Source organism: Synchiropus splendidus, chromosome 1, assembly GCF_027744825.2.
Source record: "Synchiropus splendidus isolate RoL2022-P1 chromosome 1, RoL_Sspl_1.0, whole genome shotgun sequence".
Taxonomy (NCBI): domain Eukaryota; kingdom Metazoa; phylum Chordata; class Actinopteri; order Syngnathiformes; family Callionymidae; genus Synchiropus; species Synchiropus splendidus.
In genome coordinates this window covers 45,737,411-45,750,471 of record NC_071334.1, presented here as the reverse complement: position 1 = coordinate 45,750,471, position 13,061 = coordinate 45,737,411, and the positions used below count along the sequence as shown (strand labels likewise).

At 41.3% G+C, this 13,061-nt stretch overlaps 1 protein-coding gene across 3 annotated transcripts; it reads left to right on the top strand.

Moving 5' to 3' along the window:
* Positions 1 to 1,365: 1,365 nt before the first annotated feature.
* LOC128747395 (butyrophilin subfamily 1 member A1-like) lies at positions 1,366 to 12,683 on the top strand. Of its 3 annotated transcripts, XM_053845268.1 has the most exons (10): positions 1,372 to 1,443; positions 1,509 to 1,545; positions 2,402 to 2,450; positions 2,590 to 2,852; positions 2,964 to 3,060; positions 3,701 to 3,961; positions 6,227 to 6,331; positions 7,647 to 7,709; positions 7,781 to 7,865; positions 9,335 to 12,683. In XM_053845268.1, the coding sequence occupies exons 3-10, from the start codon at positions 2,402 to 2,404 to the stop codon at positions 9,786 to 9,788; spliced, it is 1,377 nt and encodes a 458-aa protein (XP_053701243.1). In that variant the 5' UTR covers positions 1,372 to 1,443; positions 1,509 to 1,545; the 3' UTR covers positions 9,789 to 12,683. The 3 variants fall into 3 exon arrangements, with proteins under 3 accessions (XP_053701251.1, XP_053701243.1, XP_053701258.1); XM_053845276.1 differs by lacking the exon at positions 1,509 to 1,545 and having other exon boundaries at positions 1,366 to 1,443; XM_053845283.1 differs by having other exon boundaries at positions 1,402 to 1,545.
* Positions 12,684 to 13,061: the final 378 nt, after the last annotated feature.

Here is a 13,061-nt window from a genome sequence, read left to right as displayed (position 1 = left end):
ACATTTGTACAACAAAACCCCATACTCTGTCATTTGAGTGACACAAAAGTCTTATTAAGAGTTAAACCGAGTTTCTGTTTTGTCCAGTTGTAATTTTCACGTCAATTGAAAAGATTTAAGGCGTTGATAAAATAACTCGCAGTTATAAAAAGTTACCACAGGATGATGCCATAAAGAAAGTCTACCTCACGTTACTACGTAGTTGATTGATTTAGTTATGATTGATATATTCAAATTTTCCCACTATTTCTTCAATAACATCTAAGAAAAGTGTTCAGATGAGCTCGGAGTGATTGTAAACTGTCACCAGACAAGAGACACGTTGGGGACGGACACTTTCATTTCATAACTGTACTGTTATGATTCCATTATGATTGATATATTCACATTTTCCCGCTATTTCGTCAATAATCTTCAACCTGATGAGTCACAAACTACATTCTATGTCTCTCCCATCACCCATCTTGAGACACAGCTGAGACACTCGACTATGAACAAATGTGATTCAAGAATTTCACAATGGCATACTGGCATAAAACATTTGTCTCCTCTTTTTGTTCATTTTAAATTCTTTTTTTTCTTCATAATTTATTCATGATTCATTTTTCAACTAAGGATTTCATTTACACAGGTCACATTGCCATTTTCATTTTTCTGCTTCTTCAAAATGTTCTGTGTTCATACCCACACTACCCAAACACTGTGCATGGAACCAAATTTTGCATGAATCACACTGGACCTTTAGAAATGTCAAAACAAAGTGGTTAAATATACCACTTTATGCTTCTGTTTAATTTTAAAACATCTCACTTAGTTTGCTAGTGGTGGTCCACAACCTTGGGGTCTTTTCTCGGCACACATTCCGCAACAGCTGTTTTCATCAAATGTTGAAAATTATTGATATTTAATATCATTTCTTCTTTATTTCTCCATTTCCCGTTTTGAAGTTGGAAATGTAACATTGGGGATCTCATGGAGGATTTGAGCTGGACATGCCGTAATTCCATGAATGGATGATAATTGGCATTATTATCCATTCGTGGAGTTCATAAACAAAACATTCTGCATATAAATACATATTGCCTTAATTTGTTGATCCATCATCTTCGTAGTGGCAAACAAACGCATGGAGGCTCGAGTGAATTTAAATTGACACAGACAATATTAATACAACGCAGAAAAATGTGGAGATCAAGAACAAACCTTGATGACAATGGTGCCGCAGCTGCAACCATATTCTTGCGATCATTTAATTATTCAAAATATTCCAAAAAATTTTGCTTGTTATTATGCTGACGTTTATGATAATTTCACGACTGAGAATTTGTGGACGGTCCCCTAACTTCGCCTTAGCGCTGCCAGCGAGAGAGCGTTCGAGATCAGCGACCACAGACCGAACAACACAGGCTCTGCCGGAGCGAATATCTGTCAAACCTAAACGAGGTACAGGCTTTAATTCTTTTGTTTTTCCCTCCTGTGCCATTTGTCCGACTCTTTCTTTTTCCTAGAGCTGTCCCCCTATATCACAAGATACCATCGTAAAAGGTCAGTGCATGAGTACGTAGTCTTTGCTTAATGCAACCAAGAACTAGTTTTTCAAAAGTGAAAAAAAATGTAAAATTGTTGATGGTTTGAGTCTGTTTGCGTCGTGTTTACACAATGGCGGCTGTGACTCCACTGTAATTGTCGGCTGTGCTGGTTCATAAGCGTTTAAATACTGATAGGAATGGAATCATTTTCATAACTAACGCACACATACAGTACACACACTTTGGTTCCGCTATTCCTGTCAGGACTTCTCATTTCTATTATGCTCTTCCGGTCTCTCACCATCAACTTAACCATCCTTAAGTTCTTGAGAAGGAAAAATGCTAAAGAAAGTGATGGCGTCCCCTAGACAAAGCAGACATCCCTGTTTCCACCCAGAGGGAGCTATCTCTGGTGTATTTGGAATCCAGAGTGTACCTATTGAGACATATCAAATGATTCCCCAACAGCATCTGAAAGTGTTGCTGTGGCAACAGCTACTGAGTTCATGTCTGTTAACGTTTGTTATTTGACTCAGAAGTTTGTTTTTATAAAAAGCAGTTTTTTTTACAAATGATGTTTGCGGCTTGTTTTTTACAAAGCAAATGAAGCGAGTCGACATGTTTGGAGGGGAATGGGCTGGGGGCCCTGTTTTAAAGTCCGAGTTAAAAGCCTGCCCATAATTCAACATGTTCTCTTCCTGCGGTTCTACTGGCTGGTTGACATCTCTCCGTGTTGCCTTTATCTTGGCCTCTAACCGCCCGTCTACCATGCAGGGTATTGATTGTTCTGTCCAGTTCTGATCTTGTATCCAATGATCCCATTTTCACTCATGAAGTAAAACTTCCTGCTTGTGTTTTTTTCTTTGCTCTAGATGGTCCTGATTGTCTTGGTTCAGTTGCTGTGCCAGTCATCTGCCTTCGGTACTGTATGTCGTTCAGTGGCCTGGATATGATGATGCTTGTTATCATTGAAATATAGAAAACTACAAACATAATACTTGCATGACCGCAGGAGTGCAGACATTTCCTTCTGAATGGGTTTGTTGGTTTCCCCACACAGAGCTCTTCACCGTTGAGTTGGAGAAGAGGGAGTACGACTCTCCATTTGGGGGCGAGGTTCAAATGGCTTGCAGGTTCCAACCCATTCCAAAAAATGCCTCGAGAAACTTACAGTTGTCCTGGCATTGGATTACTCGAGACACAGAGCGCGAAGTGTATCGGCTGGTAGACGGAGAAGAGCATCTGCCACCGGCGAACTCCCACTATCAAGGACGGGTCAGCTTTCTCATAGAGGAGCTGAGCCAAGGCTGGGCCAAGTTGAAGGTCTTTCACTCACAACATTTACACTCCTCAGAGAAACAACATTCTTTCTCATGGATCCCAGTGAGAGTTGGAAGCTGAATGATCCTTAATTCTTGTTTGTTTTGTCTTAAGCTGTCTTCCCTCCAAATAAATGACTCAGGCATTTACCAATGCTTGGTACAATCTGAGAATGTTGCAGATTTCAAGGAAATGGCTTTGTCTGTCACAGGTGAGTTGCTCATGTCTTCTTCTTTCTCTGTGCCTCTGGTAGAAATAGCAATATAGTTACTTCATATATATTCACCTGGAAAGTAGCACTGGTTCACTCCTTGGCCGGAGGGAACACCCCACGTAACCGTAGTTTACACCGGACTCATATATGACTTACATATTTAGTCTTCACCTCTGATGAAGCTGGGAATGTGCTCATGAATCATTGATGCGAAAATTCACTCTTTCACTGAGTGATCTAGGAGACTAGTCATTGTGCTTGTGTTGCTGCTGAGTGTGGTCATGCTGGAGAAAGTATTGAATTAATCACATTTTTATGGATTATGTTCCTTCCTACGATTATAAAAACGTGACAATCATCATGAAAGGATTATTTAGCCGGACGAATTATTCCTTACTCCTGTCACCACTGTCCTCTGAAGTCCGACCTTACAGACTGGTGTTTCTACAGAGAAACAGTAAACCTGCATGATGAAGGTTAAATATAACAGTGAAATTATTATTTACATTTTACACATTGTTGCACCAGTCTCGACCTTCTGTGTCTGTTTGCTCTTTTTGTTCCTGTTTGCTTGCTTTGTGCCCCTCCCTGACTCTAATCCATACTTCAGCTACTGAACGATTCTTTCTCTCTCCAGCTCAGTATGACAACGTGACCAAGCTGATCGAGCCTTACAACAAAGACCAAGTTCAGTTAACCTGTGAGTCGAAAGGATACCCTGTGTCCCGTATCTCCTGGACTGATTCCAAGCAACAAAGCCTCGTCGCCAGCACCTTTAATAAAACAACACCGGATCAACTCATCCAGGTTGTCAGTCATGCGCTTGTCAGCTTGTCCCAGCGGAACACCTACACATGCCACTTTGAAAGAGGCTCGTCAGCAACGTTTCATATTCCTGGTAACACACCATTTATTGATTTACTTTTTTTTATGGATATAGAGCATGCAATTTGGTCACCTTTTTTATTTCAACACATAGTTACATAAATGAAATGAACTCTGAAGTGGAGATGTACGGACAGTTGCTGTCTCATCCTTAGAAAGGTCTATAGAAAGCACTGCCAGTATACGCGACATTGCTCCTGAACAAGTTTTGAAAGGCTTAAGATTGTAATGATGAAAACAAACTTGCCGATGTTCTGAACATGTGCCATGCCACCAGTATATGTATTGTAACATCCATGTCAGACCAATTAAATCACAATATGCTCATGAACTCCCGACTTTTCCTGCCACTGCTTCAGTGTTCCAGGAGCTCCACGCTGAAGATGAGAACGCCAGAGCAGTGGTGGTAACACGCACATGCAGGCCAAAGTAGCATGTTTTTTGAGTTTTAATGTAAATAAAATTCTGACGAATATCTGGCAGTATGAGGATCATTAGCCCGTAAAACTCCATACATTAGCCACAGCATCACATCACATCAACCCATCCTCACTCCCAATGGCAAAATGGATTCATGTTGGAAAAGCCGACTTTTGCGTGTTTGCATGTTGACGCCGCCATTTCAAAGGGGTCCAAAATGTTATCTTTTTTTTTTTAAGAGTAAAAACTTCTACTTTTACTCACGTTTTGGTTGGATAATTTTGGGAAGCTGTTCCAATACAATAAGAAAACAACCTAAAAAATACCAAATAACTGACTCAGATTCCACACAGACATGCGTATATCCTCCCAAACCTGGACATCTCACATCAGACTCTGGTTCACATAAAAAAAAAATTCCACTCCAGGAAGAAGTACGAGGAATCATGAAAAGGTTGGTGGAGCTCTTAACTTAATTTGAGTAGGAGGAAAATACTTTATGACTAAATCTCTTCTCAACTTTACAGGTCTACTTTACGGATCTACTCTACACCTTGTCCTGAGTCAAAGTCTTGATATAGTGGATATACTGTACTGGAGGAGGAATTTACATTGACCTGAAGAGAAGCAGGATGTAGTCCACTAACAAAATGGAATCCATGGGAAGGCGGTCATCGCTTAAGTCAGTCACAATCTTCTGGACCTTCCTGCCACAGTCTTCCCGCCCAGACCTTACGCACCAACCCTGTTCTCATGTCACATGCCCTCCATCGTCATCTGCATTCGCCTTGAAGGAGCATGTTTGTGGACGACATCCCTAGTCTTGATGGACAGTTCACCTGTGAAGTTGGGGAGTGAAAATGGTGTGATGCTTACAGGTGACGGAAGAATCTTAAACATTGTTTGGGAAGCCGTCGCCCGTTGATCAACTCGAACTGTTGAGGTACACACCTCCCTTGACATTGAGCTGTGAAACGGGAGCATGGAGCTTTAAGGCTTTGGAGATATCTATCTGTAGATAAAGTGAGAGTGGAAACGCACCAGTGGACCATCCTTGTGTATGCTATTACCAACGATCCTCCATGCACTTGAGAACCCTCTTATCTGAGGTGAAAGCTCTGCTGTTTGTTTGTAACGGCCGAGACTTTTCTGTTTCAGTCCGTTGCAAATGTCCTCATCTGCTCCCAGTCTGTGACCACTTGCACTGCTCAACCAGGCAGTGTGATCAACAGAGTGGAGTGAGCTGCAAGGGAGATTGTTTTGTGGTGGCAAATATTGATCTTGCTCAGTTGTTGACTTTTCCGTCATACATTTTATTTTATATTGCCAGAAGACTGTGCCCTGCTCAAACAATAACACGTGTTTTTGACCTAGTATGGAAAGCCCCTCACAGTCCCCGCTCTAAATGAGGCATGATAATGAAATAGAAAATGAAAGCTTATAAACTAGAAAATGTCCCCAATTTGTTTTGCAAATCTGTGGAAAAGCCTGTTCCACTCATGTGTGTGCACAGGCTCATTTGAAACGTTGTTTTTCACAGGTCAAGACTCTGTGAAAAATGGCATCACAATCAACCCCATTCTTAAACACGTCCCACATTCAGTTTCCATATCCACATTTTCTGTCAGGCGAAACATGTGACTGCAAGTTTCACATCCATTGCAGTGGTTGCCAACAAACAAAAAAAATAAATATCCCTAATCACATGACAGGAGAACAAGCTGTTTCAACTGTGGAAAAGTCAACTTAGTCAATGTGCTGACATAAAAAAGTAGCATGACGCTGCTTCTCTGGGTCAATTGTTTCCGTCATCATGTCGCCTGATACAAGAAATGACGTATAAAACAATGTCTTTCAGGGGACCTCCACACTGACCGAGTGAGAAATACTGGCATATTCATCTGCATCGCTCTTCTGCTGGTTACAATTACTGGAATGATCTTCTATGCGCGATGTGTAAACGGTAAGAAACAACCACATTTTTGGTTAAAAAAAAGTCTTGTATGAATGGTGTGAGGTGGCTGGAAGAGTTCAGTCCATGAATCACGTACAAAACCACAATAGCTGGTTGGTCAGACAAGAGTTAAAACTCATTTGTTGAGACTGAAGGGTCCAAGAGTTCTCACACTTTGAAAGAATTGTAACATTCACAGCAGTGTCTGAAGCTAGGAAGAAGACCTGCTCCGGTGCCTGGTTTCTGTTCAGCTCTGAGAGCATGAAATCAATATTTGAAATAACACCCACATGATCAAATTTAATAAGGGCTTGGTCACAGCTGTCTGCAGGGAGCCAGACATCACGTTCCAATCGTGTCACGTTGCTACTAAATTTAGGAACTGACAAAGGGCCGGACGCACATGCCTTGGACCTCATGTGATAGTGAGGATGTCTTGGTCCTGGTTTGGGCTAAATGGTGTTCATTTAAGCAGTTAATGTTGTGTAACCTTTTAATGTCTGTTGAGTCAAGTCTGACTGGTTCAACTTGAAATGGAGCTGACAGAATAACTGCCTCTAACCAGTTTTTATCTGTACTTCTTCCTCCCAGCTCCGAACCGTTGAACCTGAGCGTTTATTCCTCCTTTGGTTTTAACTGATCTCCAGCCAGACAGGGAACTCCCATGCTGCCGCCTGGTCTTGAAATCCTGCCTGAACCGTGCTCATGTTGAGCAGTCTGCTCTGGCTCATTGTTGTGCTTTAACTGACGCATGAATGAGGTGGTGAAGACAGGGTGGCGGTGTATGAATTACAGTCAACTGAGCTGTAGCGAGACAAGGGGATGACTGTGGGAGGCTTTAGTTTAGGAAAACACTTGATGAAGAATGTAGTGGTTAATGGATAAGCTTGATCATCAGACAGTGTTTGCTTCGGTGGGTGCTCCCAGTTTCTGTTCCCAGACTGGTCATCAACACACTGGAGCCTGCTCAAGTGTGTTGCACCCATTTGGCAATGTGCTTGTGACTTTAGCACAGACTTAACATTGTAGACAGGCTACCATTACGCCCTTCATGAGAGATCTAATTCCAAGGAGGAAGGAGGGGACAGAAGTCATGTTGTGCAGGCCGTACTCTTGGAAAGTAATGTCAAGTTACAAGAAATTATTTTGTTGTTTGGGGGTGAGAGGAGGGTCAGTTGCTTTGAATTTGGAGCAGGTCTGGATCTTAAAAGTGTGTCTTGTGTTGTGTGTTAAGTGTGCTAAAACCTCAGCTCTCCTCTGTGAAGGGCTGGAACAGATGGTTACACTGGCTTGATGGTTCAGGCCACGTTTTTCTCTTCTGCAGAAAGTAAGAAAAGCCTGAGCGTCTCCACAGAAGAAAAGGCCGTATTTACTTCAAGTAAGAGAGGTAAGACCTTTTTATAACCCTCAATAAAATACATGTTGTGTGTTTGACACTGATGGTTCTGATTACTGCAGAGAGTCTGAGGAGGTTGCTGATGGAGCACTATAACAGTAAGGACTTGGTCACTGGGCTGAACTCAGAACCATTGGTACTGGACAGGTGAGCTGAAAATACTACTTTGTTTGTGAAATGATTTCCTGCTTTGCTTGCATGTTTTTGCATTTTGCAAATGCCTTGGTGTCATGGTGCCATCGCTCAGCACAAGTTATAGTTGTCCCATAGCAAAAACTAGTATAACTGAAGTTCATTTTATTAAGTATACATGAGTACAAGTAGACAATACTAGAAAGTATACCAATTTAATACTTCGTCAGACTAACTTGGAACATTTTTAGTTTATTAAAGTTTCCAGTATTCAGTAAGTTTCCAAGAAGTATACTACTGGGTATATACATCTCATTCGCATTACAGTTATTTAATATTTATATAAAGTTCACCTTATTTATTTGCAAAAACAGTTATTTATGGTTTATATGAAGTTCACCTTATTTATTCACTAAACCTCTGTCAAATTGTTAACTATGTGCATCACCGAAGGGAATACACATACATAGACATGTACAGTTGGCAATGTGCCTATCCTCAGAGTACCTCGCCAACCAATGTCTATATATGACTATACATGTCATATAATGAAACAGCTGTCAAGTGAGAACAAAAAATATCAGAGCAGAAGTATCTAACAACAATAATAAATGTCTTTTTTCTACCCCCTTTCACCCACTCTCATGATCCTTAGCTTCTGGTTCACCTCAATAATATACTTGAAATCCCTAAGAAAAAAGTCATGTAATAATATGTAAACTTGAGTGCAAGTATACTTCAGTGTGCTAGTTTTAAGTGTTTGAAATGTAGTTTGTCAAAAGTATACTTCATGTATACGTCCTCTGTTTTACAGTAACATAAGTATACTCATAGTATAAACTAGAATAAACTTCTTTTGGCTAAGGGGTCGATCGAGTGTTTTTCTACTGGTGTGACGCAGCACTCTAATGTGCCATGGGAAATGACCCATGATCTACCAAAGTGAGGAGATTGCATGGATGCGGTCACATCCTTTCTGTACACTGTAGATCTGTGTTGACTCATCCATCACTGCAACAGCGCTGCCATGGCGCTCCTCTTCCCACACACACTGGTAGAGAGGAAGCTGGTCAAATATTAACTTCCAGTTATTTTCCATCCTGATGCGCCTCTAACCACTGAATGATGGATTGTTCCTTGCGACGCCAAAGACTGACTGAGCTAACTGAGCTAACCGCTAAGTGAGTCTGACTTCAGAAGTGTATTGACACTCGTAAACTGTCAAGGTTTGCTCTGTGGTTTAGAAGGTGGCTAAAAACAAAATGCAGAACCAAATAAATGGGCTCCAAAATGTCAAACGAATTGTTGTTATGGAGCTGAGGTAAAGAATGTTGAAGATTTCTCTGGAAATTTCGAAACAGTTATTTAAAATAAATGTATAAACCGTGGTGCATTTTGCCATATTGCTGTGACTTAAAAAAGGTTGAAAGACTCTGTTCGAGACAGTTCTTGTCATGTGACTTCGCCACCCTTCATCTTTCCAGACATGGTCAAACTGTCCCACTGTCGTCAGTGTGGGGAGTGGGAGAACCTGGTGAGACGGTTCTCCTGCTAGGTCCTCCTGGAAGTGGAAAGACATCCCTAGTCCACATGTTGGTGAATTCTTGGATGAGCGATACCGACCTCAGCGATGTCAGTCATCTCCTCTGGATTGATGCTTCTGTGACTGAAGGAGATCTGTTAGGAACCGTGGAAAGTCAGCTGCCTGTGAGTGATCTGGAAACGTCCGAAGAGCTCAAGCATGTGATGACCAGCTCTGCTTGTTTTCTGGTGTTGGACGGGTACGTGGAGGGGAACTCGGAGTTCGATCCTTCTCTGATATCTTTTGTGAATGAAAGAAGAGAAAGTCGCTTACTGGTCACGTCATGTCCGGATCAGTGCCCAACACTCGAAACCACAGTCCCGAGTGAAAATATACTGATGCTGGAAAAACTGTGATCCTCGTAGCAGGTCCAAGTTTTAGTCGTGAGCCCTTTCAGATCTGAAACACATGCCACTGTCTTTTCTGAGAAGATTGAAGTGAGCAAAAGCAAAACATCTATGAGGGTGGGAGGCAGTTCACATCCAAACAGCAACTCTGGGAGGCTGTTCTGACATCCTGCAAAGACATTCAAGCAGAAACTGTCCATAAACTCACAAGTTCTATAGATGCAAGAATTGTGAAGCTGCTATCAAACAAGGGGTCCTATGTTAACATGTAACTCGACCTGTTAAGATGTTTTGGATTGTAATAGCTTTTTATTTGAGTAAACATGACCTTATATTGCTGTAAATTCAACAAATTACTATTTTCAGTTCTTTACAAACTAGAAAATGTCTTGAAACTACGTTGTGCATAATAATTTGGAACACTGCGTTTTAAGTTTTTTATTTATTTTTTAAATACTGTTTTCATTAGGAGTTTTGTTCAATAACATTTGAAATAAATTTTGACAGCTAATGACCCGTTCAGCATATCTGATATAAGCACTGAGCTCCACCCCAGCTCACCAGAACTGACAGAGCCTGCTGGATGGAAGGTTTTCTTTTCTCTTACCAGTCCAGTTGCCTTGATTCAAACCTTCATCTTGGTGTGAACTGCAGCTGCAGTTGTGTAATTTACAAAGAATTTGGTCTGATGTGTGGATGTGTTCAGACACGAAAGATTAAATGATGAGGAATTCGGGTCTGAATACACATTAGCAAACGACAAAACATCTGAATTATAGTGTTTCAAGTAAAAGCTTATCTTACACCCAATCATGAATAAAACCAGTCATGTGAAACTAAAGCATGTTTAGGACAGTTTTGTAGAATGGAATGAATGGGACGAATAGAATGAATGGAAAGACACAACAATATAAAAACTGAATGTTATAGGTATAAAGTGAACCTGCCTGTGCGGCGTCATCCTCAGCTTCTCTAATTTCAGCTGACTCTGCACTAAGTGTTGTTTTTTTTTAGGCAAGCATATATTTTTGCTGAGCAGACATATGTATATTTCTTGTTGACTTGTCTGTTTCCAGTTTCTTTGTGTCTCACTTACAACTACATTTGGTACTGAGCTTGTTGCCAGGAATGGGAGTGGTGGGGGTGTGATAGGGGTTTACTGTAAAGACAGCTGTCAGATCCCATGTTTTGGCTTCAACTTTATCATTTAAAGACTGTCCAGGTGTTCCACCCGTCTTTAGTAGACACCGTCAACAGTTTCATGAGCCAGATCAGCAGCAGGCGTTGACTTACTCCGGTTGGATTCGGTGGACCGTCTCCTGAAGACTTATTTAAATTTTTAACCTGAATTCTTTAATCTTTCTTTGTTGATATTCCTGTTTTAATGCTCAACAGACAAACTAGACAATCCCCCACAAGGGCATCAGTTTGTTTTGGGGTGGGGACAATGATTGTATTGGGATTTACTTTTGAATACACTACTGCAAAGGCTTCAGTGGCACCTTATTATATGTTTGAAGTGAACTATCACTATTCTTTTACTTCTGTAAATACTTTCTCATGAATCCCTCTTCAGGCCACCTAAGCTCAAACTACTTGCGCTACCTGTTTGAGCAGATCAGGCTGAAATAAATGAGAGTTCTGTTTCTTTTACACGTGATGGGAGTGCCTGAACTTTCTATACGATGGAAAACAACCAGGGTTACGATGGCTGACAGGACTTGTCCTCTAAAGTGACGCCTGTGTACCCAAACATCCGTACCCAAACATCTTGCTTTTTTTTCGTGGAGGCCAAATTTTCTACTTTTTAATTTTAGTTTTGAAAATCACAAATTCACATACTGCTTTGGAATTGTTGACGTCGAATCTAATTGTGAATTAGACACTGTTTGTAGGTGGAAACACTGCCATCAACTGCCACTTCTTGATGTAATTTTTATTTAAATGTATTTATTTTTGCTAATGACCCGTTCTTTAAATCAGATTTCACCTGGATCATGTATGGTAGCCACATCTATGACCTTGTTTGCTCTTTGGGCGTGTGAATCATGGGAGAAGTGGAGGCGTATATGGTTTTTGTCGTTGCACTGTAAAGGCATAAAGTCGTCTGTGTCCTTTCATGGTCTGAATGGGCCTTTGTTAGTCTGATTTATCAGTAGACACACAGCGTATGTGGTGAGTGAAACGTGATCCCCGTGCTGTTTCTGATAAGAAAAATTCCCGTCTTCCCAGTCCTTTCATACTACACAAAATGAGGTAGCCTGTAAAGTATGAAGGTTGCGGGGCTGAACTCTGGGTTTGGCTTTGGTTTCCTCCCACCTTCAAAACCGTGAGCAGGATTGTCTCGCGGGGTGTGAGGACGTGTAATCTAATATTGCTCTTGCTATCAGAGTACATGCTGTGTAACAGATCTATGTGGAGGGCTCACTATTCTGCACACGCCCACATCATGAGTCAAGCTAATATAAGGGATTGAGGAAACCCCCCAGTGGGCGTCTTCGCTGTTTCGTTTTGAGCATAAAAGAGGAAACGAAAAGATAACAGTGAAGTGACGTCCTGAGAAATTTGTAATTCCATCTCTGGAAAATGTTTCCGTGATGTGGATGCTACACCAGCAGCTGTCAGGCCACTTCAGTCTAAACATTTATTCCATCCTCATGACATGTCTGTGTTGCAGGTTTCAGTGAGCCTCAGAGGGACTAAGTGGTTTACTGTGGACATTCCAGCTACATCCACAGTAGCGCATGCTCTGAGTTGACCGAGCACTTACATTTCAAGTGACATTTTTCCTGGGGTTATGAGCAGGTTACACATTTATAGTTACTGAACCATCATGTCATGAGAAAGTTCCTCAAAGAGGGGTCCAATTTGGTGTTGCTTTTTTTGTTTGTGTTTTGTGGTGTGTGTGTGTGTGTTGTTTTTTTTTTTTTTTTTAATGAATAAATGAAAAATAATAAGGTATATTTCCGTGCTGAGCCATTTTCATCTGTAAAATGATAATACAACATTAAGCAACTAGCGTAGGAACGTAACGTACACTGTCTATATGGCACCATCCCGTGGTAACTTTTGACAACTGCACGTTATTTTATCAGCGTCTTGAATCATGAAAATTACAAGTGGACATAACAGATACTTCACGTACACACCGAACGCGACTTTTCAGTCGCGGTAGTAGAGTAGTAGTAGTAGAGAGTTAGAGTAGAGGTAGAGTTTCACCACCTCCTCCAGGAGCTTCGGCTGGATGACGAGCGGTTCCAGCGGTACTGTCGGCTGAACCGC